Source organism: Globicephala melas, chromosome 1 (genome assembly GCF_963455315.2).
Source record: "Globicephala melas chromosome 1, mGloMel1.2, whole genome shotgun sequence".
NCBI lineage: Eukaryota > Metazoa > Chordata > Mammalia > Artiodactyla > Delphinidae > Globicephala > Globicephala melas.
The window spans coordinates 105896578-105921766 of NC_083314.1; the positions used below are offsets into that span (position 1 = coordinate 105896578).

At 37.7% G+C, this 25189-nt stretch overlaps 2 protein-coding genes across 18 annotated transcripts in view; one reads left to right on the top strand and one right to left on the bottom strand.

Annotated features, from left to right (window-relative positions):
- BCAR3 (BCAR3 adaptor protein, NSP family member) overlaps positions 1-3930 on the top strand; it is a 206437-nt gene extending 202507 nt beyond the window's left edge. For 7 of the 11 annotated variants that reach the window (XM_060302637.2, XM_060302644.2, XM_060302641.2 and 4 more), the window contains one exon: positions 3241-3930. In XM_060302637.2, coding sequence (XP_060158620.1) covers positions 3241-3419 — 179 coding nt within the window. In that variant the 3' untranslated portion in view covers positions 3420-3930. The remainder of the gene's footprint in view (positions 1-3240) is intronic. The other 4 variants (XM_060302647.2, XM_060302649.2, XM_060302651.2 and 1 more) reach the window with 2 other exon arrangements.
- FNBP1L (formin binding protein 1 like) overlaps positions 1-25189 on the bottom strand; it is a 143208-nt gene that overhangs the window by 6256 nt on the left and 111763 nt on the right. For 2 of the 7 annotated variants that reach the window (XM_060302652.2, XM_060302656.2), the window contains 5 exons: positions 24017-24126; positions 22435-22567; positions 21104-21198; positions 18358-18506; positions 13034-16947 (listed from right to left, as the gene is read on the bottom strand). In XM_060302652.2, the coding sequence (XP_060158635.1) occupies positions 16769-16947; positions 18358-18506; positions 21104-21198; positions 22435-22567; positions 24017-24126 (666 nt within the window). In that variant the 3' untranslated portion in view covers positions 13034-16768. Of the gene's footprint in view, positions 1-1040; positions 4172-9555; positions 9679-13033; positions 16948-18357; positions 18507-21103; positions 21199-22434; positions 22568-24016; positions 24127-25189 lie in introns of those variants that run through there. The other 5 variants (XR_009564680.2, XR_009564681.2, XM_060302654.2 and 2 more) reach the window with 5 other exon arrangements.

The window sequence follows — 25189 nt, forward strand, 5'->3', positions numbered from 1 at the left end:
AGATTAAGGCATGGGAATTCCATTTCCTGTATGGTTGATCACTACTTACTTAGTTCCTGTCTTAGGGATCCTACTTCTCCCTTGCTTTTACGTATTCTCTCTCTTGTGCCAGTGGTATAAATGGAGAGAAAGGATCAAGAAAGAATTTGTCAGCTTGTTTACCATTAGTACCTCTGATAATCACTATTAGAAAAGGTGATGGGCCAACATGAGGAGTTGGGGGTTCTATCTGACTTATCTGTATTCCTATTTCTTCCCAGACACACTGGCAAGTGAGCTCCCCTGCTCTTGGCATCAGAGGGTCCAACATAAGCAAAGGCAGAGAGAGCTTGGAGAAAAGTATGAACCACAAGTACTTGGCTTTGTATTAGTGTAAAGTGTGTCTTAAGGAGTGGCCAGCTAGGTTAAAGAAGAAGGTGGATACAGGTGGGAAGGCCTTCCATGTAGGACTGTGGCTGAGGAAGAGCCAGTGAAGGGTTTTAAACATGGGAGGATGTTATCACATGGTCAGATTTGTTTTCAGTCTGCCATCTTTGTGGAGGAAGGCAGGAAGACTGAAGCTTGCAGGCAAAAAGACCATTTAGGAAGCAAGTACAAGAATAAGGGCTTTACCAACACAGTTATCAGGGGTGACTATTTTCTCTTCCTCACTGTATAATTTTTTTTTTTTTTGCGGTACGCGGTCCTCTCACTGTTGTGGCCTCTCCCGTTGCGGAGCACAGGCTCCGGACGCGCAGGCTCAGTGGCCATGGCTCACGGGCCTAGCCGCTCCGTGGCACGTGGGATCTTCCCGGGCTGGGGCACGAACCCATGTCCCCTGCATCGGCAGGCGGACTCTCAACCACTGTGCCACCAGGGAAGCCCCTCACTGTATAATTTTTAACAGTCTTCAAGGGCCCACAGTTTGATCCACAAGGTTAAGAACTATATGGGGCAGAAGAGGCCTATTATTTCAACCTGAAACAAAGTTGTTAATTCAGAACAGAATTTGGGACTGAACAATTTGCACTGTGTCTGCTGTAGGTATAAGCACTACATACCTGTTTCTTTTCTTTTCCTCAGAAAGTTCTTCAGGGTTGGCAGTGTAGGACTCAAACCATAAAAGCCTGTAATTCAACTCACCAGATACTGGAATACCTGCTTATACAAAACCAATAAGTATATTACATTAGATGTTGCCTAAGCCAATAATATTAGGGTGGATTTTGAGAAAAGTATGCTCTAAGCTGTTCTACAGAAAATCACCTTAAAGGCATCTGATGGTATTTCTCAGTTGATCCTGCTACTGGTTTTCATAGCAAGTTCTCATTGCTAGAAGTGACTGTGAGCCCAGTAAGGGCAGAGATTTGCTCCCCAACATATCCCAGCACTCAGCCCAGGGTAGGGGCTCAAAGCATATTAACTGAATGAGTGGAAGTTGTCATCTGGCCTCTGGCTGGTTATCTGCCAAAGATATTTTGGCATCACATGGATGAATGGAATAGAAGCCTTCTATAATCCTCTCCGTCACGAAGATACTATGATCTAGATGATGAGAATATATTTAATGACAGAGCCAACTACTCCAGCAGTAATCAAGGATGAGAAACATATGCCTGCATGACGCTTTGGCTAGAGGTTTCCCCTGCTCTAATAGAGTTGACTGAGCATCCTTGGCCATAAGTAGAGCAGATCTTCTCTTACAGAAGAGAAAAGAGAGTTGAGAAACAGGCCCACACATGTGACTGTAGATTGTTTTCTGACAACAGTGTCAAGGTAATTCACTGCATAAAGTAATCTTTCAACAAATGGTGCTGGAACTACTGATTATCATATACAAAAAAAGAATCTCAATCTTTACGTCACAGCATACACTCAAAATGTAACAGCTAAAGTGTAAAGCTTCTATAAGAAAACATAGGAGAAATTCCTTGTGTCCTTGGGTTAGGCAAAATTTCTTAAGATACAAAAAGCATGAACCATAAAAGAAAACTGATAAATCAAAATTTTACATTTTGCTCTTTAAAAGTCACCATTAAGGAAGTGAAAAGGCACACCACAGACTAGAAGAAAATATTTGGCAAACATACATCAGATAAAGGACTTATATCTAGAATCTAAAGAAATCTTACAACTCAAGGAGAAGAGAAACAAGATTTGAATCAACAAAAGATTTGAATAGACACTACACCAGAGTGGATATACAGTGACAATAAACTACATGGAAAAATGTTCAAAGCATTAGTTATTACGGAAATGTAAATGTAAACCACAGTGAGATACCACCACGAGCTATCTAGAATGACAATACCAAGAGTTGACAGCTGGACTCTTCACATGTTACTGATGAGAATATAAAATGGTAAAGTCATTTTGGAAAAGAGTTTGATGGTTTCTTTAAAAGTAAACATATATTTACCATGTGACCCAGTAATTCCACTTCCAGAGAAATGAAAACAAATGTCCACTCAAAGACTTAATCACAAATGTTCACATTATTTGTAATAGCCAGAAACTGGAAACAATCCAAATGTCTTATCAGTTGGTAAACAATATGTGGTATGTTATGTCCACATAACTGAATACTACTCAGCAATAAAAAGGAATGAATTATTGATAACTACAACAATATGGAATAATCTTAACATCATGCTGAGTGAAAGAAGCCAAAGTGAAAGAAGCTTGACATTAAAAAAAGTCCATGTTATATAATCCCATTTATATCAAATTTCTACAAAAGGCAAAGCAACAGTGATGGAAAGCAGATTAGTGGTTGGCTGTGGTGTGGGGTAGGTACAGGGATTGACTGCAAAGAGGTACTAGGGGATTTTCTACGGTGATTGATGGAATTGTTCTAAAGTGGTGGTGATGGTTGTGCAACTGTATAAACCGCAGCTAAAATGGGTGAATCATGACAAGTAAATTATACAACAATAAAGCTGTTAAAAAAAAAAAAAGGTACTTTGAACACTCCTTCTCACAGCACTACGGCCCATGGTGGCTTGTGCACACGAATTTTATTCACGTCTTAGTGAGTTTACTTGTTATTCTTTCTCTGAAGGTGCTCAGGTCCTGGGGAGGGGGGGCTCTGCCCACCTTTATATAGAGTAGATCCTATATTTTTTTTCCTTGGGGGCATTTTTTGAAAGTTCTGAGAGATGTTCATTTTGCTCCTACTTTAAAACAAGCAAGTTTTCAGTCTATTTTCAACACTGTTTCAAGCAGAACTGAAGTAAGTTTTTTTGGTTTTGTTTTTACTAGGTTTTCAACCAGATGAAGAAATGAGTGAACTCTTCAAGACTGAATTCCAAATGAGATTGCTATGGGGCAGCAAAGGTGCACAAGTCAATCAGACAGAGAGATATGAGAAATTCAACCAGATTTTAACTGCCCTCTCACGTAAATTGGAACCTCCTCCTATAAAGCAGGCAGAGCTTTGATAACTAACTCTCCAGAGAACCTTAGGATATAATTTCAAGCTTATCCAGTTTCTTCTTTGAGAAAGCTTATCATTTGATAAAGTAAAGTAATAATGTGCAAATCTGACAATATACAAGCTTTTAGTATCCACAGGATATTAAACATGTAAATTGCACAGAGCACACTTATTTATGAATTGTTTAAAATTACTACTGATTTTAAAATGAATGATAATTTATTAAGGTAACTATTGCTAATGCTGATCAACAAATTTAAGTGAAGACCCAGCTACATTGGCTGGTTGCTTTCTATTACCGAGGTATTTGACCATTTTAGTTTTAATAATTCCATGTCAGATAAGTGTAAATAGAAGAGTTTAAAAGCATGAAACATTTCAGAAGGTATCAGTTGTATGATATTCTTTAACTAAATATGAAAAATGTAAATAGTCATATGAAAATATATCTTTTTGTGAAACAGCTGTATCCAGTCTCTTTAATATTAAACAATTCATTGTAGTACAATAATTCTACCTCCTACCTTCCTGGGGCACCCTCTTCCCGTGCCACTACATCCTGATTGATGATAGTAAACCAAAATCAATGAGAGCGGTATGGAAATTTTAAGGTTTCTGGCTTAGGGGACAGAGGTGAATACAAGGTAGAGCTGGCTCCAGAAGACCTAGGTTCCAACAACAGCTGTGGTGCTTGCTAGCAGTTGGACTTTGGTCAAGTTAACCTCCTCAAGTCAAGTCCCGTGTGCAGCACAGCGCCTGGTACAAAGTGAGCACCAGATGTTAGTATATTTCATGACATTATTTCACATATTTCAAAATAATTACCTTTTCCTCTAGCTGATAAGTATGAGTTTTCCAGATTTGTTTTCTAGGTTTTTTGACTTCCCAAAGGGGATACTTTCTAGTTTATCAGTATCCACCCCAATTTTTTTCTATTGTAGAAAATTTGGAATACAAGACTTTAAAATATAAAATATTAAACTTCTATCACTCTGCCACCAACTGTCATTTATCAATTTGCTTTTTCTATTCTAAATAATTTGGGGACCATAGAGAATAGTATTATATCCCACTTTTCTCAAATAAGTTGCAAAAATTTCACCATGACTGACAGCCTTTGAAAAAATATGACTGGTTCCAGAAGTTACACTATAATTTAACCATCACCCTATTATTGGTCATCTTGAATATGCCTGCCAGAACTAAGTACAAGCCTCTCATTGTGGTCTATTTAATAAAATGGAAATATTAGTTTCAAATCCTGGACTATTTCCATTAATGGGGCCTAGAATCATGAAGCCCTTCTCCCAGTTTTTAAAAGCCATCATTTTTTATTTCCTGAAAAATCCAAAGCACACTTCTACTTCTGGCAATATGGTGGTTCAGATGCTCTTAGAAAACCCTCTCACTATAACTAAATTTTCAAAAACATACCTTTTAATGCACTATTAAGCTTGATAGAATGAACTGGAAATCCCCAAGGAAAAATCCTCTCCTCCCCACCTCACCCATCAAAAGGAACAGCAAAAATTTAAATCAATTCTGTAAGAGGAACTTAAAAACCTGGGTGGCCCTAGAGGCAAATACTGACATCAACTCAGCGATAGGGAGACAGTGTCTTAGTGGAGCTGCACATGAAATGCCTCCATTAAGTAGGGATCCTTAAAGGGTCCCTGTTAATAGGCTGGAAAAGAAATCCATCTGCCAGCAAAGAGAGGTTACCCAGGGAACAGCTACAAGAAGAAAAATAATGGTCTTTGGTGAGGATTTGTAACTACAAGCCTGTTCTCAAATAGGTCTGGAGTAAAATTCACAAAATTTACAAAACTCAAAACCAAGAAATTGATTTACAGTGGTAACATATACATATACACATACACACATATATAATATATATACACACACACACACATATGTGTATATACATATATATATAAAAGACATAAGCAGGGCCTTCCTGGTGCTCAGTGGTTAAGAATCTGCCTACCAATGCAGGGGACACAGGTTCAAGCCCTGGTCCGGGAAGATCCCACATGCCGCGGAGCAACTAAGCCCATGCGCCACAACTACTGAGCCTGTGCGCTAGAGCCCGTGAGCCACAACTACTGAAGTCTGTGCGCCTAGAGCCCGTGCTGTGCAACAGAAGCCACTGCAATGAGAAGCCCGCGCGCTGCAACGGAGAGGAGCCCCCCCCCCCACTCGCCACAAGCAGAGAAAACCCGCGCACAGCAACAAAGACCCAACAGAGCCAAAAATAAATAAATTTATTTTTTTAAAAAAGCAAAATTAGGGCTTCCCTGGTGGCGCAGTGGTTGAGAGCCCGCCTGCCGATGCAGGGGACACGGGTTCGTGCCCCAGCCCGGGAAGATCCCACGTGCCGCGGAGCGGCTGGGCCCGTGAGCCATGGCCGCTGGGCCTGCGCGTCCGGAGCCTGTGCTCCGCGGCGGGAGAGGCCACAGCAGTGAGAGGCCCGCGTACCACAAAAAAAAAAAAAAAAAAATTAAAAAAACCCACACAAGCAGAAGCAGTGCCATGAAAAATAAAATGCTGGGGAAAAAAAGATTTAGAACCCCAACACCTTCAGATGCTGGAATTACCATATTTTGAATGCAAAGCACTCATATATGGATGTGTATAAAGAAAACATGAACTCAAACAGGAAATGAGTATTAAAAATGATCAGAGTTTAAGAGAAACTAAATATACGCTTTAGAAATGTATAATAATGAAATCAAAAATCCAATGGATGCTAATAATAAACAGAAGATTAGATCCAACTGAAGCTTTAAATGAACACATAGACATATCTGAAGACCATGCCCAGAATACAGCAGAGATAAGAACAGGAAAAACAGAAGAGAAAGATTAAAAGAGTTACATGATTTGAAATAGAAGGACCCAATGCATCTCAGTAGAGCTCAAGAAGGAAAGGGAGGTGGGGAGGAAGGAATTCATCCAGAAGAAAGGTCTGAGATTTAAGAAGGATTGGTGAGCAGAGAAACTGCTAAACTTAGAGGTGTATCCAGACAAACACTAAAAATAGTATCTACTATGTGATGTTAAAAAGTCAATCAAAACAGTAGCACAAACCAGGAGTGGGGTGATCAGTTACCAGAGTTCTGATAAAGTGTTATTCTTTTAGTCAGTAGAAGGATTAAGATACTGATTAGCTTTAAGTAAGTATGCAAAATATCAAGGTTAAATACTACAAGAACAGAAATTACAAAGTTTCAAACTAGTAGAGGAAAAAAATGGAGAATACAAACAAAAAATATGAGACATCGAAAAGTGAAATGAATAGCAGCACAAAGATGGCAGAAATAAGTCCGAACTCATCCACAGTCATTATAAATGTAAACAGACTGAACCCTCCAGTTAAAAGTCAGAGATGACCAACTAAATTTAAAACAAAACCACCTGGACTTCCCTGGTGGTGCAGTGGTTCAGAATCCACCTGCCAATGCAGGGGACATGGGTTCGAGGCCTGGTCCGGGAAGATCCCACATGCCACGGAGCAATACAGCCTGTGTGCCACAACTACTGAGCCTGCGCTCCACAGCCCACGAGCTACAACTACTGAGCCCACGAACCACAACTACTGAGCCCACGAACCACAACTACTGAAGCCCGTGTGCCTAGAGCCTGCGCTCCACAACAAAGAGAAGCCACTGCAATGAGAAGCACGCACACCACAACGAAGAGTAGCCCCCGCTCACCGCAACTAGAGAAAGCCCCCGTGCAGCAACGACGACCCAACACAGCCAAAAATAAAATAATTTTTTTTAAATCTTATACTATTTACAAGAGACATAAAGCATAAAAATACATAGAAATTGAAAATTCTTTTAAAAAGGTCAGGATAATTATGAGAGAGGGAACAGGGTATAATTTGTGAGAGGGATGTGGTGGGTTTCTGAGGTGCTGGTAATGCTTTATTGCCTGACTCAAAAGTTATTGACTTTCTAATAACTTAAGCTGTACATTTATGTTTTATACATTTTCTGAATATTTTATAATAACACATTAAAATGTTTTAAAAAATATGTGATACCTAGGCATATTTGTAACAAAATATGAACTTGGTGAAAAATTTTTTTAACTTTATTGTAAAAAATCTGAAAACCACTGAAAAGTAGTAAACGAAGGAACCATGCTCATAAACTAGAATATTCAGTATTAAAAGATGTTAGTTCTTAAAACGATCTATAAGCTCAATGCACTCAATGCATTTGAGTGCTCAATGCAATCCCACTCAAAATTCAATACGACTTTTCAAGCTAACTTGATAAGCTTTTCCTAAAACTTTAATGGCAAGGAAGTCAAGACCATCCTGGGGAAATAAGACGGGGGGAAGGGGGAATCTGTTCTACCAAATATAAAAGCTCATGATTAAGTTACAGTAATCAAGAAACTATCATTAGAAATTTGACATATGACAGGAGTAACATTGCCCATCAGTGGAGGAAAGGATGATTTTTTAAAATAAATAATTCTTGAACTGGTTAAGCAAATGAAGGCGGGGGGCGGGGATGTTCCTTACTTTATATCATACACCGAAATAAAATCTAGATGAATTAAGATCCCACATGTGAAAGGCAAAACCGTAACACTTTTAGAAAAAAATACAGAATATCTTTTTTACTTTGAATGAAGAATTTCTTAAACTAGATAGGAAAGCATTAAATATGAAAGATTGATCAATCTACATTAAAATGAACTTCTATTCATCAAAAGATATCATAGATAAATTGAAAGAACTGAAAGATGGTATCAGCAACACATAAAAATAACAAAGTATTAGTATGGTAGGCAGCCTCCAAGATGGCCCCAGATGTTCCCTGCCACCTGATGTTGACATCCTTGTGTTGTATACCAGGGTTGGTTTGCATCACCAAGTACATAGAAGTAATGGTATTCACATCTGAGATTAGGTCATAAAAGACTGCAGATTCCACCCTGAGTTTTTCTCTCTTGGATCACTCACTGAAGGAAGCAAGATGCCACATTGTGAACATCCCTATGAAGAGGTCCACAGGGCCTGCCAACAATCATGTGAATGATCCTGGAAGTGGACTCTCCAGTCTGAGTCAAAGCTTTGAGATGATTGCAATCCCTGCCAACACCTTGACCGCAACCTCCTGAGAAACTCTGAGCCAGAGTCACCAGCTATGTTACACAGCAAGAGATAACTAATACTATTAGCATCTTTAATACATAAAGAACTCCCATGAATATATACGGAAAGACACCAACCAAAGAATAAAATGGGCAAAAGATATAAACAGGCTTTTCACAGAAGAGGAAACACAAATGGTAAATATGACAAGATGTTCAACTTCATCAATAGTCAGGAAAAAGCAAATTAAGATTATAATGAAATGCTATTTTACATCCATTGAACTGTAAAAAAAAAAAAGAAAATAAAATTTTAAAGTCTTACTCCTAAATTGTTGGTCAGGATATGGAGAATAAATAACCCTTATACACAACTTGTAGTTATGTAAAAATGTTATACTCACTTTAAGGGGAAAATGCGGCATTACCGTTTTAAATTTAAGATAAATATATCCCATAACTCAGCAATTCCTCTCCTAGGTATAGATCTTAGAGAAACTCTTGTATCAGTAAACATGAACATGGATGTGCATAAGAGCATTGTTCATACTAGCAAAATTCAGGAAATAGCCCAAATGCCCAACAGGAGAATGCATAAATTCTGTATATGTATATAATGGAATACTATACACAGTAAAATGAACTATGCGTAAACATGGATAAATCTTAGAATACTGTTGAGTGAAAAAAGCAACTCAGAAGATACCATGCAATATGCAAAATATTTAACAAGTGGGATATTAATAATACATAAATCATGAATTAATGTACAAATCAATGTGCAAATCAACAAGTAAAATAATCCCCTTTATTCTTTAAACTACATAACACTGTTTATCAAGTGATGAAAGTGGCACAATTCATCAATCACTAATAACTTCCAAATAATTTGATTAAATAGTTGAGCTGGTATAATTTTTTGCTCTACATGGCTGCCATCAGCTGAACAATGCCTCCATGATTTAACACAGGGCTGCAAACTCTTCCAATGACTTCCCCCTTTCAGTTGCTAGTTATTAACTTACTAATGTGTTGTCTGGCACCTGGAGAGAGAGGACATGCAGCTGATCCTCATCTCATCTCATTGGACAGAACAGTACCATCTGGATGCAGGCTGTATGCCAAGAGACAGTGGCAGGAGCACCCCGCTAGAGGAAAGAGAGTAGAGAATGTGAGGAAGAGGGAGCAAGTTGGGTGTGGACTGATGATCCTGGTTGCCAGAACCGGGAGCTTGTGTTTTATGTCTGTCTCATTCCACACCCAAGACTGTGTCCCCCACATTGGCCGACTAAGAAATAAGCAATGGCTGGTTGGTGCCAGTCATGATTTAGGACAAAGGCAGAAGGAGAAAGCGGGGAGAATAAAAATAAACTGAGCCAGTCTACTGGGGCTTCTGCAGGCCCTGAGACCAAGCAGTTTGGTCTGCCCAGGCAAGTGAGAGTAAAGTTGAACTTTTAGAGGTTAAGAGAGTGGACACTGTGATACTCCTGTCTGAGACCAGCCAGGGGAGCAGCAGTTGTGCTCTCACTTAGCATATCCTTCTGGGTATTAAACAAAGGCTGGTAGTTTCCCTCTCCTCATACCTCTTCAATGAACAAGGCAGGCTACCCTCCACCACAAAATAAGTTGCCAAATAAAACAAAATGTTAAAAAAAAAAAAATCTAAAGGGCCATTACTGCACCACAAGGGGCTATGTCCCCAAACACCAGTGTCTACCCACACTCCCTTCCAGTCTCCCCAGCTGCTACCAGAGCTTCGATGTGTCTCCTCCCCTTGAGCAAGATGAGGCATTTCTTTGGAGGAGGAACAGAGGAGGTCTGCCTCAGCTTAGTTGTCCAGGGCTTACAAAGGGCTTACGAAACCAAGGGTTTATGAAACCAAGAAGATTCCCCAACACCTGAAATAATAGTATATCTACAGTAAGCCCTTCGACTTTGTCCCCAGTGCTCAAACCAGAAATGCATCAGTGTCATGTGTTATTTCTGAGATAAACCACATGTAGTGAAACTTATACGATTAACTACAGTTTTACTACTTTTCAGAATTATTTTTTACCCACCAGTAAGGAAATATTTCTACAGCATTAACTGTGGCTATATCAGTGTGCACTGGCTGAATATGAGCCCTGCTCATAACAGAGTATAAAACCATCTTTACAGAGCTCAAAAACATGGAAAGCTCATCAGGTTTAGAAAAAAATATACATGTGATAAAAATGAAGAAAAAACAATAACCATGAAACTCAGGATAATGGTTATCTTTGAAGGAGATGGAGAGGATAATTTTCTATTTCTTGAGTTGACAGATTTATGTTTATTTTACAATGGTTCATAATATACATATGTTTTCTACAAGAAGTTCTCCTCAGAGGTGACATTTCGGGTCTACCAAATCAGCTTGTTGCAAGCTCCTACTCTCTACAACAATGCTCTCACAATCTTATAAAAATGAGTATGAAATCTTGTCAATTACTGAAATTGTGCTGAAATCAGGACAATTACGTCTGTAGAATTTCCCATTTGTATCTAAAGAAAGGAATGAGCCTAACTAGACATGACTTATTCTTAGGACCTAGGTCAGTTGCCCATTACATTTTCTCTTAAATGCTGACAAAATTATCTAGCACTTTTAAGAGTTGTCAAACTTCCCAGAACTTACTCTTCAAAATCTATATTTTCCAATGGGCAGAAGGCCTAAATAGACATTTCTCCAAAGACGTACAGGTGGCCAACAGGCACATGAAAAGATGCTCAGCATCACTAATTATTAAATGCAAATCAAAACTACAATGAGGTACCACCTCACACCCATCAAAACAGCCATAATTTTTTTTTAAAAATCTACAAATAACAAATGCTGGAGAGGGTGTGGAGAAAAGGGAACCCTCCTACGTTGTTGGTGGGAACGTAAATTGATGCAGCCACTATGGAGAATAGTATGGCAGTCCCTCAACAAACTAAAAATAGAGTTGCCATATGATCCAGCAATCTCACTTCTGGGCATATATCCAGATAAAACTATAATTCAAAAAGATACATGCAACCCTATGTTCATAGCAGCACTATTCACAACAGCCAAGACATGGAAGCAACCTAAATGTCCATCGACAGAGGAATAAAGAAGATGTACGTCTATACAAATGGAATAATACCCAGTCATAAAAAACTGAAATAATGCCATTTGCAGCAACATGGATGGACCTAGAGATTATCATACTAAGTGAAGTCAGAAAGAGAAAGACAAATACCATATATCACTTACATGTGGAATCTAAAATATGACACAAATGAACTTATCTATGAAACAGACTCAGAGACACAGAGAACAGACTTGTGTTGCCAAAGGAAGAGGGAGGTGAAGGAAGGATGGACTGGGAGTTTGGGATTAGCAGATGCAAACTTACAGAATGGATAAACAACAGGGTCCTACTGCATAGCACAGGGAACTATATTCAATATCCTGTGATAAACCATAATGGAAAAGAATTTTTAAAAGAATGTATATATATATGTATAACTGAATCACTGTGCTGTACAGCAGAAATTAATGCAACATTGTAAATCAACCATATTACCATAAAACAAATTTTTTTTTAAATGTGTATTTTCCCATCCCCCTATCTTTTGGCATCTCTTATATTTTCCATAGTTTCTTAGATTACAGACAGTGACTATACTCAGGAATATATTTGATCCCAGGTATATGAGCTCATTGAAATAGGCTTGGTGGGTTTTTTTAGTATTTTCTTCACCTGCACTAATACCTTCTTCACAAAGAAAACCTATTCTTTTCAACAAGTCTGAAGATCCTTTTCCTTTTACTGTTTCCTTAATACTGTTATGAGGATGTTATCTTTTTCTACCAAGTATGATTTGACTTCCCTGATCTTGGTTCAGACAGTGAAAGTCCTTTTCATTGTTGAGTTTTTTGGTTGACACTGTTTTCCTGCTGTTTTGTTTTGTGTGTCCCTACTTCCAAGCTTGGCGTGGATCTCTAAATTTTCATCTCAACAGTTGCAACCTTTCATTGTTCAGAATAAAACCCTGAGTTTTACCCCCTTTTAGGGTTTCTAGAAGTTACTAGTCATAGTTTCAGATTTGCTCTTTTAAAAAGGTTAATCTTCTGAAACTAAGACTTCCTAAAATCACTGATGTGACACTAATTGTGGCAAATATTCTCTTTCCATGTTTTGAAATGCGATGAAGACACAGGTGCTCTCTCTGACCGATCAGGAACTCAAGCAGAAGCACGGGAAATGCTGACTAGATCAATCTATGTAGTATAGGGAAAGTTCCTATGGATGCAGAGGCTAAGATGGTGTAAAAGCAAAGCCTGTGTAACATAGCTACTGTAGAACAAAGATTAAAATATACAAATTATTACCTTAACTTAAATTCACTGTAAAGAAAGTTAACTTTTTTTCCCTTTAAGAAAGCTTGAGAGAAACTAAAACTAGAATAAAATTTTCAAAACTGCTTTACAAAAATTGTTGCCCAACACAGATGCTTCCACTTGTGGAACCTGGTCATCTACTTTGTATTACCTGGAACTTAGCATATTCAAGAACAAAACCATTATATCTCTTTAGTTCACACAGCAGTAAGAGATAATACTATACACCTTAACTGACCATGAAAAGATTATTTTATTCCATGAAAATATTCTCAACAGAGAACACTATCTTAAACAAAGCATTTACATTAAGAAATCAACATGTGCACAAAAAGAGTAAAAATTACTGAAAAAATTAAAGACTTCTTTTGGACAATTCACATATTCAAATTTAAGAATGATTTAAACTGTGCAAGTACAAATGTCTTTCCTATTGTAATAACCCATACACAGGTTGCACTATTCCACGTGAGGGAACTTGCCTCCTACGGAAGCAAATCCTGCTTTAAGAAAAACAAACAGTAGCTTGAAAAGAACAGTTAGTCCTCACAAGAAAGCCTTAAACTTTGCCCTCTGTGGCTGTTGCCAAAAAGCACAAGCACCTCAGGCTTTGTACAGAAGACAAACACAGCCAGCTCAGGTTTCCTCTTCATTGCTAACCTTTAAAATAAAAATAGCACTGGATCTGAAAACTACTTTATGTAGTCTGTCAGTACTGAATAATGTCACTTTATATAAATAACCCTGTAACGAGATTTAAAATCTAAAACTTCATAGTTTACTAGCCTTAAAGGTAATACACTATCATGTCAGCTGTGTAATGGGAGTACTTGATCTTACGAAGGCATCGACTTTCACACAATTGTCATTCAACTTTAGTATAACTGGTAGTACGATTCAAATAACACTGGGAAAAATTATTAAAGCAGTCACACAGTTTCTAAAATATCGCTTGAAATCCAACAATACACAGACCATTTCACGTTCTTTCTTCCTTCAAAACAGTAAAGAACCAAATTAATGAAGCTTCCATGTTACAAATATCCCCCCACCCCCACCCACCTCCCCATTAAATGTCACTAAGAAATTAGTTAAGATACAAGTCATTAACAGAATCACAAATGCGAGGGAGGACAACATGAGCAACATGAGCGTAGGGGCACTGATGACAATTATATTTACAAGTATAAACATACAGAAACTCCCATTTTACAAGGAAAAGTGCACATAGATCATTACAAAGTTTCACTAAATTGTATGTGGTTCAAATAAAATCATCACTTGGAAACAGACTATCATTGTAATAATTAAGTGAGAAAACAGTAACCCCAAATCAGAAGACAATGGGAGGGAGGTCCATAAAACTTCTCATAAAAACACTAAGTAAAATGGACTCGGACATGTCTTTAGTTTGATGCGTAAATTTGAAGATGCACCAACAAACATGGTAGAGCTCTAAAAGCCACCTACCGAGGTTGTATCGGCAGCTATAGCAGCACTGCCGAGTTAATGGAGGTCGCACTGAGCTGACACATAAAGCCCTTTGTGGGATACTGTAGTGGTAGTGTTGGCAATCAGCAGATTTAGGCACTCTAGTTTAAGGCAGCGTTTGAATGGAAGCAGCTGACTTCTGACAACAGTCCTTTGTCTTGAGGTGGTGAGTATCTTCTGTGTTTATTATGCCAGGATTTCAGTGCTGACTATAGATCTTCCCAGACTGAGGTGCTGAAGATGTATCATGTTTCAAAGAGTTCTTTCAACTGGGCTGTAGGCTAGAGCAGAGATGTTTTTTCTTCTGATCATAAATACTTCAGGTTCACAAACTGCTTCTTCATAATGCCAAAACTGGAATGTTTTGCAGTGGGGAAGTTATAGCAGCGTACACAAATAGTAGGATGGAAACATTAGTGCTGGAGATGTTTGACAAAGTGATTTGCACTACAAATGTAAAACAAAACAAAGGCTTTGACAAGAACAAGGGATTATAGAGACATGCCTGAAAAATCTAAACCCGATCACTCTAGACATGCAACAGGATGTTAAGCAAGCACAGAGGTGACGCAGGCAGACACTGACAAATGGCAAGGATTCTAACAGACAATGGGTCTAAAAGCCAATTAAACAGAGCTGCGATGGACAGTCCTCTTGGAACAGTCAAAAATGGCAAGGATTCTAACAGACAATGGGTCTAAAAGCCAATTAAAAGAGCTGCAATGGACAGTCCTGTTGGGACAGTCAGATATGACAAACTTAAGGACAGCTCTGCATTCTTTCTGATTTGGATATCAGTAAAATAAATGGAAAAAACAAAGGTTAGCCATTGTTGGCTTTTTTCCTTTATGTGAATAACTGTAATTGACAAGTTTAAGGGTTGGTATTACAATGATTTTTTAAAACAATGTACGGAAATGCTAATGAAGTTAGTAAAAAAATAATCATGTCTGCATGCACTCATGCAACTTGCTTCTCTCACTCTCTCTGAGCCTGACAACTCTAATACCCTCCCCCCAAAAGCAGCTGCATGTAACCTCCTTCAACATCTTGCCCATTTCCTCAGAAACCCTCTTCAGGAACCTGCAGTCCAGGAGGAAAAAGAAAAGAACAATTACTGAAGACCTTTAGTAAGACCAAAAGGAGTGTTCAGTTTAAAGTGTCCATCCCAAATGTCTCTAAAATCATTTTATAGTCAGCTATTAAAAACACCAAAACATGTTGGAACATGAGCAAAATTAAGGACCAGTCTCTTAATTGCTTCCTCACTTTACTCCCCTACACAACTAGCACTGCACATGTCTTGATTATACAGTGTTTCCAACAAATGCTTATTAAAATTGGAAAAAAAACTCCTAATAATTGACGATTCAGCTAAAATGAGGAAATGCCTTCAGTGATGACAGAGATATATTCCTCCAACCCAGTTAGTGAAAAAAGTCATTTTTTCTTTCAAGCAAAATTTGCCAGTACTTCTCCTCCATGCAAGATTTCCTCTTAGTTTATTTAGAATCCACTTTCCTATGTATAATTGCTAAATGCTAGCATCACTAAAGTGGTATTTCTCAAAAGACATTTAAAGATGAAAAATACAAGCATTAATTTAGAAGAAAGCTTGCACATTATTGAAAATTACTAGAAAACCTGAAAATATCCTTGGGTCTTAAAAGAAAGCCATTTTATTCATTTAAAGAGCAAGACCAGGCCCGTTTATTTTGCACGTCTCTTGATTAGCCTACTACTAAAACAGATTATGTGTTAGGTGCCTGTTTTCTTCCTTTAGGAAACTGAAGTCGAGAATAAGGACAAAAATGAAAATGATTACATTCGTATTTTATCCAATTAGCCAACTATTATTACATTTTTCCTAGAAACTGTAGGTACAATTTCAAACCCCTAGACCAAACCCCTCTTTTGGGCATCAGCTTTTTATAGCAAGCATTTCAGAGCAGTTTTACTTGAGTTCACTACAGTCACTGTGTTTCCTGAAGCAAAGTGTAGAGGGGTAGGGAGCTTTCTATCCCTACCCCTCTACAGGATGGATTCCTGCCCAGTAGATTAAATTTTATGATTTATAAGGCAGAAAAACACAAATCCTTCACACAGACTTAAGCAGGACATAAAGCAAAAGGCATCAATTAAGCTTCACACCAACATCACTCAAATGGTAAAGCGTCACGAGAACAGTTTCTTGTAATAGTCACATCTCTAAGATCGAGCCTACACTCAGCTCACACAGTGAACAATAAATCTTGGATGCCCTTTCAGCTTTCTTATGTTTTCCCACCCATTGACTGTGTTTTCATTTTGTTATCGTTCCTATGTCATACATGTTACAAAGCTGCCGGGTTAGTTTAGATGTAAGTTACTGCACCTTTACTGTTTTTCTCTAGAGTTACATCTATGTATGATGTGGGAACGTAGCCTTCTTCACCATTCTGTCTCCGAGCTCTTGTCCATCCATCACCCTTGTCCTCCTCAATAATGTATAGAACTTCACCTTCTTTCATTGCCAGAGTACCTTCATTATGTCCTAAATGAGCACAAGCATAATTTAAGTATAGCAATAATTTTGAATAAAAGTTACAAATACAACAAAAAACAACGTGGAACCCTACTAGATTTCAATGTAATAGAACTATGAGCCCACTGACTCTCATTACCAACACCTCTATGATGCTTTGTAGTTTACCCAACAGTTTCATATACTTACCTCATTTGAACTGCACAATAACCCGTGAGGCTGGCATTAACAGCAGCACCATGTAACAGATGAAGTATCTGAGCTACAACACTGTATGATTTGACAGGGTATGCTAACTCCTATTTCACTACTCCAACTCCTTCCCCAAATTTGAGTGGCACTGTTATCTAGAAAATTCATGAAGTTCAAAATAGTAACAAGACAGTGAGAGGGTTGGAAGAAAGAAGGAAAGAATATAATTTGAGGAGAGAGCAGAGAAAAATACAGGTCCAACTCTGGTGATGGTAGAAGCAGAATGATCATAGCCACAAACTTCCTTCAAAACTTCATCAGCCTCAGGCCTCTCTTTCTTCCCAATCCCTCAACCATTCCCAACCTGCTTAGCAGTAACAGTTTTCACAAATGAATATTTATTTAACATACACTAAATCCTTCCCTTACTCTCTGTAGCAAATTATAGCAAGATCTTATTTAATACTATTTTCTCAGAATGAGCAGCAACTAAAAACTACTCAATTTAAAAACCAAAACAATGGATGGGTAGGGAAGGGCCTTAAATTCATACACCATTTTATAACTTCTTTGTAAGGGTGTTACTCTGCTTGCTCCTCTGTGAAATGAAGAAAACGATTTTTCAAAGTCCAAGAGAGGAAGGGTAACTAAAAACCTGTAAGAGAGGGCCACAATGCCTTCCTCCCCTTATAGAGTCTCTTCTCCAACTATCACAGGGGGAAGGATGGCATAGTCAGAAGCTACCACGTTTCCTCCTTCCCTCACCTGAAAATATGGCCTACAAGGTCAGCATATGGTGGTGGCACTCAGCTATGCCATTTGCCTAGTACCTGCCGCTCAATGTTAGCAAGTTACAAGGAAGAGCCTGAAGTGATATTTACCAGCCTTCCACTTTCTGGGTTGAGCTACATGCTCAAGCGGCTTCAACTTTGATGAGTACATCAAAGTTGGGAAATTCTGTATCAACCAAAGTTGATAATTAAATAATAATCTTTATTAGGATGCTGATAACATAGGTAATTTTCTTTCAATGTCATGTATGGAAGAAAAATCTCTATACCTGCAATGTAGTTAAAACAAAAATATTCACACTAATGAACTGGGATTATAATTTTCTGGCACTTATAGTTTTCTTATTTAGCTATAAGGACACTACAGTGCATGACTCTGTATGTAGACTTTAAGGAACCCATTTTTATCAATTACAGTGTATTAAGAAAATCATACCATCGAAAGGGTAGATAGCTTTGCAGTGTCCAATAGCAGGCAAGGGATCGTCATCTTCAAACTCATCATCAAACTCACTGTGGTGACCATGCTGTTGGGGTGGCCCACGGACTTCTTGGTTTGCATCATCAGTATAGCTTCCCTCAGGGCTATGAAACAAAATTATCTCTAATCAAGTACATGGGAACTTTTTATATTACCTACAAGTTGATCTCCTCAGGATCAATTCAGAGAATCAAATAACCATGACACAGTTCCAAATTAAGTCTTCATTTTCTTAAATGTTGAAATGTGTGTGTGTGTGTGTGTGTGTGTGTGTGTGTCTTCTAATTCAAAATGCTTTTGTTGAATTTCCTGAAATTAAAAATTAAAAGATTACAATGTTCTAGGCACATAACATGTATTCGGTAAGTATGTCTCATTATCACTGGGTCCAGAGATAAAATGGAAAAATGTCATGGACATTTGGTTTTTATCATCCTGGATTCATCACCCCCTCTTTTTTCAAGAAAACCCTAAAATTTCTTAGGGGACCCACCCAGACCCATGTTCAGTTCACAGGCTTCAGGTAGAGTTGCTCTGTCCTGGTTCCAGAGGGTCCATCTTAGCACAGAACTTGTATGACCAGAGTGAATAGTTCACTAGTAGGCATGTAACCCAGTAAGATATGAGAGATACACAAAGACTTTTGCTTGGGACTGTTCAGAGAAGCTCCCTTCCTTTTCCACTGGACGTGAACCTGGAGAAATATGAGCTTAAGAGCTTTGGAAGATCACCATGTAGAGCCTTTAAATGAAGCCAACACAGTGTAAGGCAAAACTGGAAGGTGGAGAGAAACGGAGTACTGAAGATATCATCTGAGTTCCTAGATCAAGCTCTCCCTGAAGTCAGCCAATAAAATCCCTTTTCAGTTTAAGCCAGTATGGGTAGAGTATTCATCCTGTCACTGAAAACCAAAAGACTCCTAGTAAAATTAATTTCCAATTAATCACGTTAAGAGGAAAGTTAGTAACTAAGCAAATCCCAGAAAGCAGGTAATCCAAAGGCATTTTTTCTGTAAATTTTTACTTCAAAAAGAGAAAAAAATGTTGATTTTGCTAAAGAATCAAATGACTGAATAATATTTTCATAATTTGCATGATGAGATTTAGCAGTACTTTCAGTATGCCTGGAAGCCAAGTTCTTAATAACACAAACCAGAGGGACTAGATTATTTTAATCTAGGGTTTACCTAATAACAAAAACCAGTGTATTTGTGACTATCTCTTGATATATTAAGGATATATACTTTCAAAAAGTGATAATGGAGAGGAAGAGAAGGAGAAATTAACATTTGTCAAGCACATACTAGCACAAGTATTTTACTAGTAGGTGCTTTATGTACGCTATTTCAGTCGTCCCCAACCTTTTTGGCACCAGGGACCGGTTTCGTGGAAGACAATTTATCCAGGGACCGGGGCGGGGGTGGGGGGACGGGATGGTTCAGGCGGTAATGAGAGTGATGGGGGTGGCAGATGAAGCGTCACTCACCAGCCCACCCGCCGCTCACCTCCTGCTGTGCGCCACCCCTGCAGTTGGGGACCCCTACATTATTTCATTCATTACTAATAACCCTGTATGACAGGTATTTTAATCTTTACTTTATATTTTAGGAAACTGAGACTCAGGGAGCATTAAAAATGAACTGCTAAATGTGGAGGGGAGGGATAAATCAGGATCTTGGGATTAACACACACACACTACTATATATGAGACAGATAACCAACAAAGACCCACTATGTAGCACAGAGGACTCCACTCAATATTCTGTGATAACCTATATGAGAAAAAAATCTGAGAATGAATATATGTATATGTATAACTGAATCACTTTGCTGTACACCTGAAACACACTGTAAATCAACTATAATCCAATAAAATTTTTTAAAAAATGAATTTGCTCAGGCTTCCCTGGTGGCGCAGATGTTGAGAGTCCGCCTGCCAATGCAGGGGACGCGGGTCGTGCCCCGGTCTGGGAGGATCCCACATGCCGCGGAGCGGCTGGGCCCGTGAGCCATGGCCGCTGAGCCTGCGCGTCCGGAGCCTGTGCTCCGTGACGGGAGAGGCCACAGCAGTGAGAGCCCGCGTACCGCAAAATAAAAAAAAAAAAAAAAAAGAATTTGCTCAATTACAATGTAATTAGGTAGTAAACCAATATTTGATACTAGATCTCTCAAATTGTTCTCTAAGGTGAATCCAAATTTGTTGGATTTTATTATGAGGGGGAAAAAAAACATTTACCCAAAGGGAGAAAATGTCACAAATGGTATGAAAACATGGAAATTTAGTAAAATGCCTTTTGGAAGCTCTGATCCAATTTAACAATATGAATTTTTTTCCTTCACAAAACTTTGAGTAATTTGACAGTTAAATTTTTCTTTGGCATAAGCTACCCAACTCCATCTAAACCTAAAGGCAATCTTCCCAGGCCTGGGGAGCCTATGCCTCTAGACCACAGCTCCCAGAATTTTCCAAGTTCCTACCTCTCTGTTTGTAGACGCACTACAAACTAGAACTGAGCAACAATATGAAATTTCATACTTCACCTGTAGCTATTATAAAGAAACAGAAAATTATTTAGGTTCAAAGATTGAGTTATTAAAAGCCAAACTTGTAGGAAAAAAGAGAACTGTATGAAGTTTAGGACAAAACAGTGAGAAAAGTTTGGGGTAAAAGGAGGAAATACAAATAAAATGCAAAAAATAACCTTTCTCGTCCCTGTGTTACAAGGTGATTTATGTCACTGCTATGCCTTCTGTCTCCTCTTCCACCTGTTTTGCCTTCAACTTCAGACAGCCAAGCCTTAGGGAAAAAACAAAACTGAGCTCAATAAATATATATATATATATTTTTTTAAATTTATTTACTTTTTGTTTTATTTTCTATTTTTGGCTGTGTTGGGTCTTCGTTGCTGCACGAGGGCTTTCTCTAGTTGCAGCGAGTGGGGGCTACTCTTCGTTGTGGTGTGTGGGCTTCTCATTGCGGTGGCTTCTCTTGTTGTGGAGCACAGGCTCTAGGTGCATGGGCTTCAGTACTTGTGGCTCACGGGCTCTAGAGCGCAGCTTCAGTAGTTGTGGCACACAGGCTTAGCTGCTCTGAGGCATGTGGGATCTTCCCGGACCAGGGCTCGAACCTGTGTCCCCCACATTGGCAAGCGGATTCTTAACCACTGCACCACCAAGGAAGCCCAATGTATGTATTTTAAAGCTCATAAAATATTCTACATTTAAAATGTGCTTTGGGTCTTTATAATTATGTAATTCTTAGAGAAGGGAAACCTTTATTTCAATTTGGTCAATGATCAACTTGATGGCTGATTAAAAACATAGTACGTTTAGTTTTACATAAAGTTTTAAATAAGGAAAAAAACTTCAACGAGGGATTAATTCTAAAGATTATGATACCTGAACTTCCCTGGTGGCGCAGTGGTTAAGAAGCTGCCTGCCAATGCAGGGGACATAGGTTCGATCCCTGGTCCATGAAGAGCCCACATGCCACACAGCAACTAAGCCCATGCACCACAACTACTGAGCCTGCACTCTAGAGCCCATGAGCCACAACTACTGAGCCCGTGCACCACAACTACTGAAGTCCATGTGCCCTAGAACCTGCACGTTGCAACTACTGAGCCAACGCGCTGCAATTACTGAAGCCTACGTGCTCTAGGGCCCACACGCTGCAACTACTGAGCCCGCATGCTGTAACTACTGAAGTCTGCGCCTACAGCCCGTGCTCCGCAGAAAGAGAAGCCACCGCAATGAGAAGCCCACGCACAGCAACAAAGAGTAGCCCCCATGTACCACAACTAGAGAAAGCCCTAGCGCAGCAACAAAGACGCAACTTAGCCAAAAGAAAAAGAAACAGAAAAAAAAAAAGAAAGATTATGACACCTTACTTTTAGATCATAATGATACCTTACTTTTAGATCATAAACTCTAAAATAAAATATTTGAAGATAATTCTAGCAAAACCCAATCTATCATAATGAAGTTTATAAAAATGAACTTATCTTAGACAACTGCTAAATAACAAATCTACCTCATTCTTGTGGATTTCCATTCGCAGGCGGTCAATGTTATTCATGGTCTCTGCTAATTTAGGCTGCAAACTCCCTGGGTCCCCCATTTGTGGATTTTTCTCATATACATCTTTCATTTTGTTGAGTGCTTCTCTGAAAATGAGCAGGAAGACATAAAATTAAACATTTACTTTACATGTTCCCAGATAAAAGAGTTTCATTTGATTCTGGGGACTCACATGCAGCCTAATCGTAAAAGTCGTATCTCTTTAACTTTAATCAAACATTACCTGATTGAAGATAATCTGCACGAAGCTGATCATGTATATAGTTAGTAATTTATGGAGGCAGTCTTTTAAAACATTTAGAATTAAAAAAAAAAGATTTCATTTCTTGCTTCCTAAATGAGATTATATATATTTAATCAAGGACTGAAAGAATATTCCTCAATATTGTTAAACTCATCGTGTCCCAAATCAAACTCATCATATTCTCATCCAGACACATTATTCCACTAGTGTTCCTTATCTTAGTTCACAGCATCATCAACCTCCCACTCATCTATACCATCTTTAACTTGCCCCTCTCCCTCTAAATTCAAGTCATTCATCCTCTTCACTTCTCTAATCATATCACTATTACCATATCACTATTATATCACTATATATGCCTCAATTAGCTCTCCTTGGCTCTAACATCTGACATTACTAACACTCCTTAATATTCTTTTCTTTCTTGATTTCCTGGAGGTTACATTTTCTTTTCCCTTCCCTTCACCTCTGTCCCATTATTTCCCTCACTGATTCCTTCTCTTCTGTTTATCCTTTAAATGTGTTACATAAAATGACAGAAATTTCTTCTCATCTCATCCTACAGTTCTCCTTTTTAAGGTTGATCTCTTAATGCTTTGTTTTTTCCAGTTTTATTGAGACAAAATTGACTATTTTAATATCACCTATCTTCAGATCATTCTCAAGTATGAATCTCTTCAATCATTCATGTCAGAGTTTAAGCTCCAATTTTATCTTCAGTGTAAAAGCAGGTAGTAAGTTACCAATCCACTGTAATAACCCTTTATTCATCATATATAAATCTCTATATTCATTAAAACAAAACTGAACTAAAAGAAACTTTTAATAAAATTGAAAAAAAATTAAAGCTACAAATGAATCTGAAGCTGTAAGTAATCAAACACTGTTTTCCAACATTCTTGCAGCAAACAAAATAATTATAACCTCAGATTTCTATTGAGCTCAATTTATATACTAAAGCAAAATAAAAATTTATCAGAATATAAGAGGTAGTTAGTGTTGGTGAAACTACCCTTGATAATCATCAAACTATTTTGAAAATTTATGGAAGACATAAATATATACTATTAGCATCCAATAAGTAACCTGCAACCTAAGAAACTCTAACATTTCATTTTAAAAATATGACAGAGCACAATTTTCCGAAGTTTAGGACTGTATTTTTCCCTCAAAAGATATTTCAATTAGGATGTATAATTTTTAAGCCTCTTATACATCACATTTAAACATATCATTCAAAGTAGACCCTGAAAGGAATAATGATGGCAGACAGAACTTAATGGGAAAATACTTTTGGTCTGATTCTTTTTGTAGTTCTCTGTTAAGTTCATCGATGCGCTGCTGTAGTTTTTTACGTCTCTGTTCTGGTGGCAGATGACTGAAATCTTCTAGTGCTGGGCCCTGAAAAGAGAATCTAAATCATTATAAAAGATATTTTCATGAAATTTTATTTCTAAAATATACTCACTATAAAGTAAGAATATATATCAATTTTAAGTTTAATTTCAAATTAGCCCCAAACACCTCCTTTTAAGAAAAAGAAATCTACATAGATACGTATGTGTATGTTAATTAAAACAATCGTATTAAAAAAAAAAAATCGTATTGAAGAAAGAGCTCAGATGCCAGTCACTTTTTAAAAAATCATGAAATAGAATAGGTAAAAATATCAGCAGATACAGATAATTGGTAATTACCAGTATAACATTATATTCAGGTCTCGGCAGAGTTAAAATAAATACAGATGAACCTTCTTACAGCAATAACAATGAAATGGAAACACGTAACATTTCTCACTTATACAAAGTATTTTTTATATAACATACTGCACCACATTCCCAAATCAAATCTATTGCCGTGATACTCGGGATATTACAAATGTTCAGACTGAAAATATGAAAAGTTTATATAACTGAGTTAAACAACTTACCTCATAAAGGCAATATAACTAATGAAAAATATTTTAATATTACACAGTCTTTGAATGATTATATTTATTAAACCATTCATTAGAACCGAAACATACTTGATCATTAAAAAATAAAAGGTAGAACTATCCACCCAGTGAAATGTAAGTAGAAACTACATTCCAATAAGGAATTTATTTTCAATTATCCTTTGTACAACCAAATAGCATACCTCAGTTGTTCTTGAAATAAAGATATAATCCAAAGAAAGATAAAATCCTTATTTAGGAAGGATGCTTAATGTCTAAAATTTTTTTAATGTTTTGATATTCAAGAAACTATATCACTTAAGAAACAGTTCTAGTATTTAGATGTAACTTCTGATTCAAATGATGTCTTTCTCCTCTTAAATGTTAATCATGTCATTGTTACCGTAGTTATCTTATTAGAGATTATACAACCAGACCAATGTTAGCAACTATTGATTCCATTTAACATGAGCCCATATTTATGTAAGATTTTACATACTCAAAAATTGCTGACAACTATTATTCTTC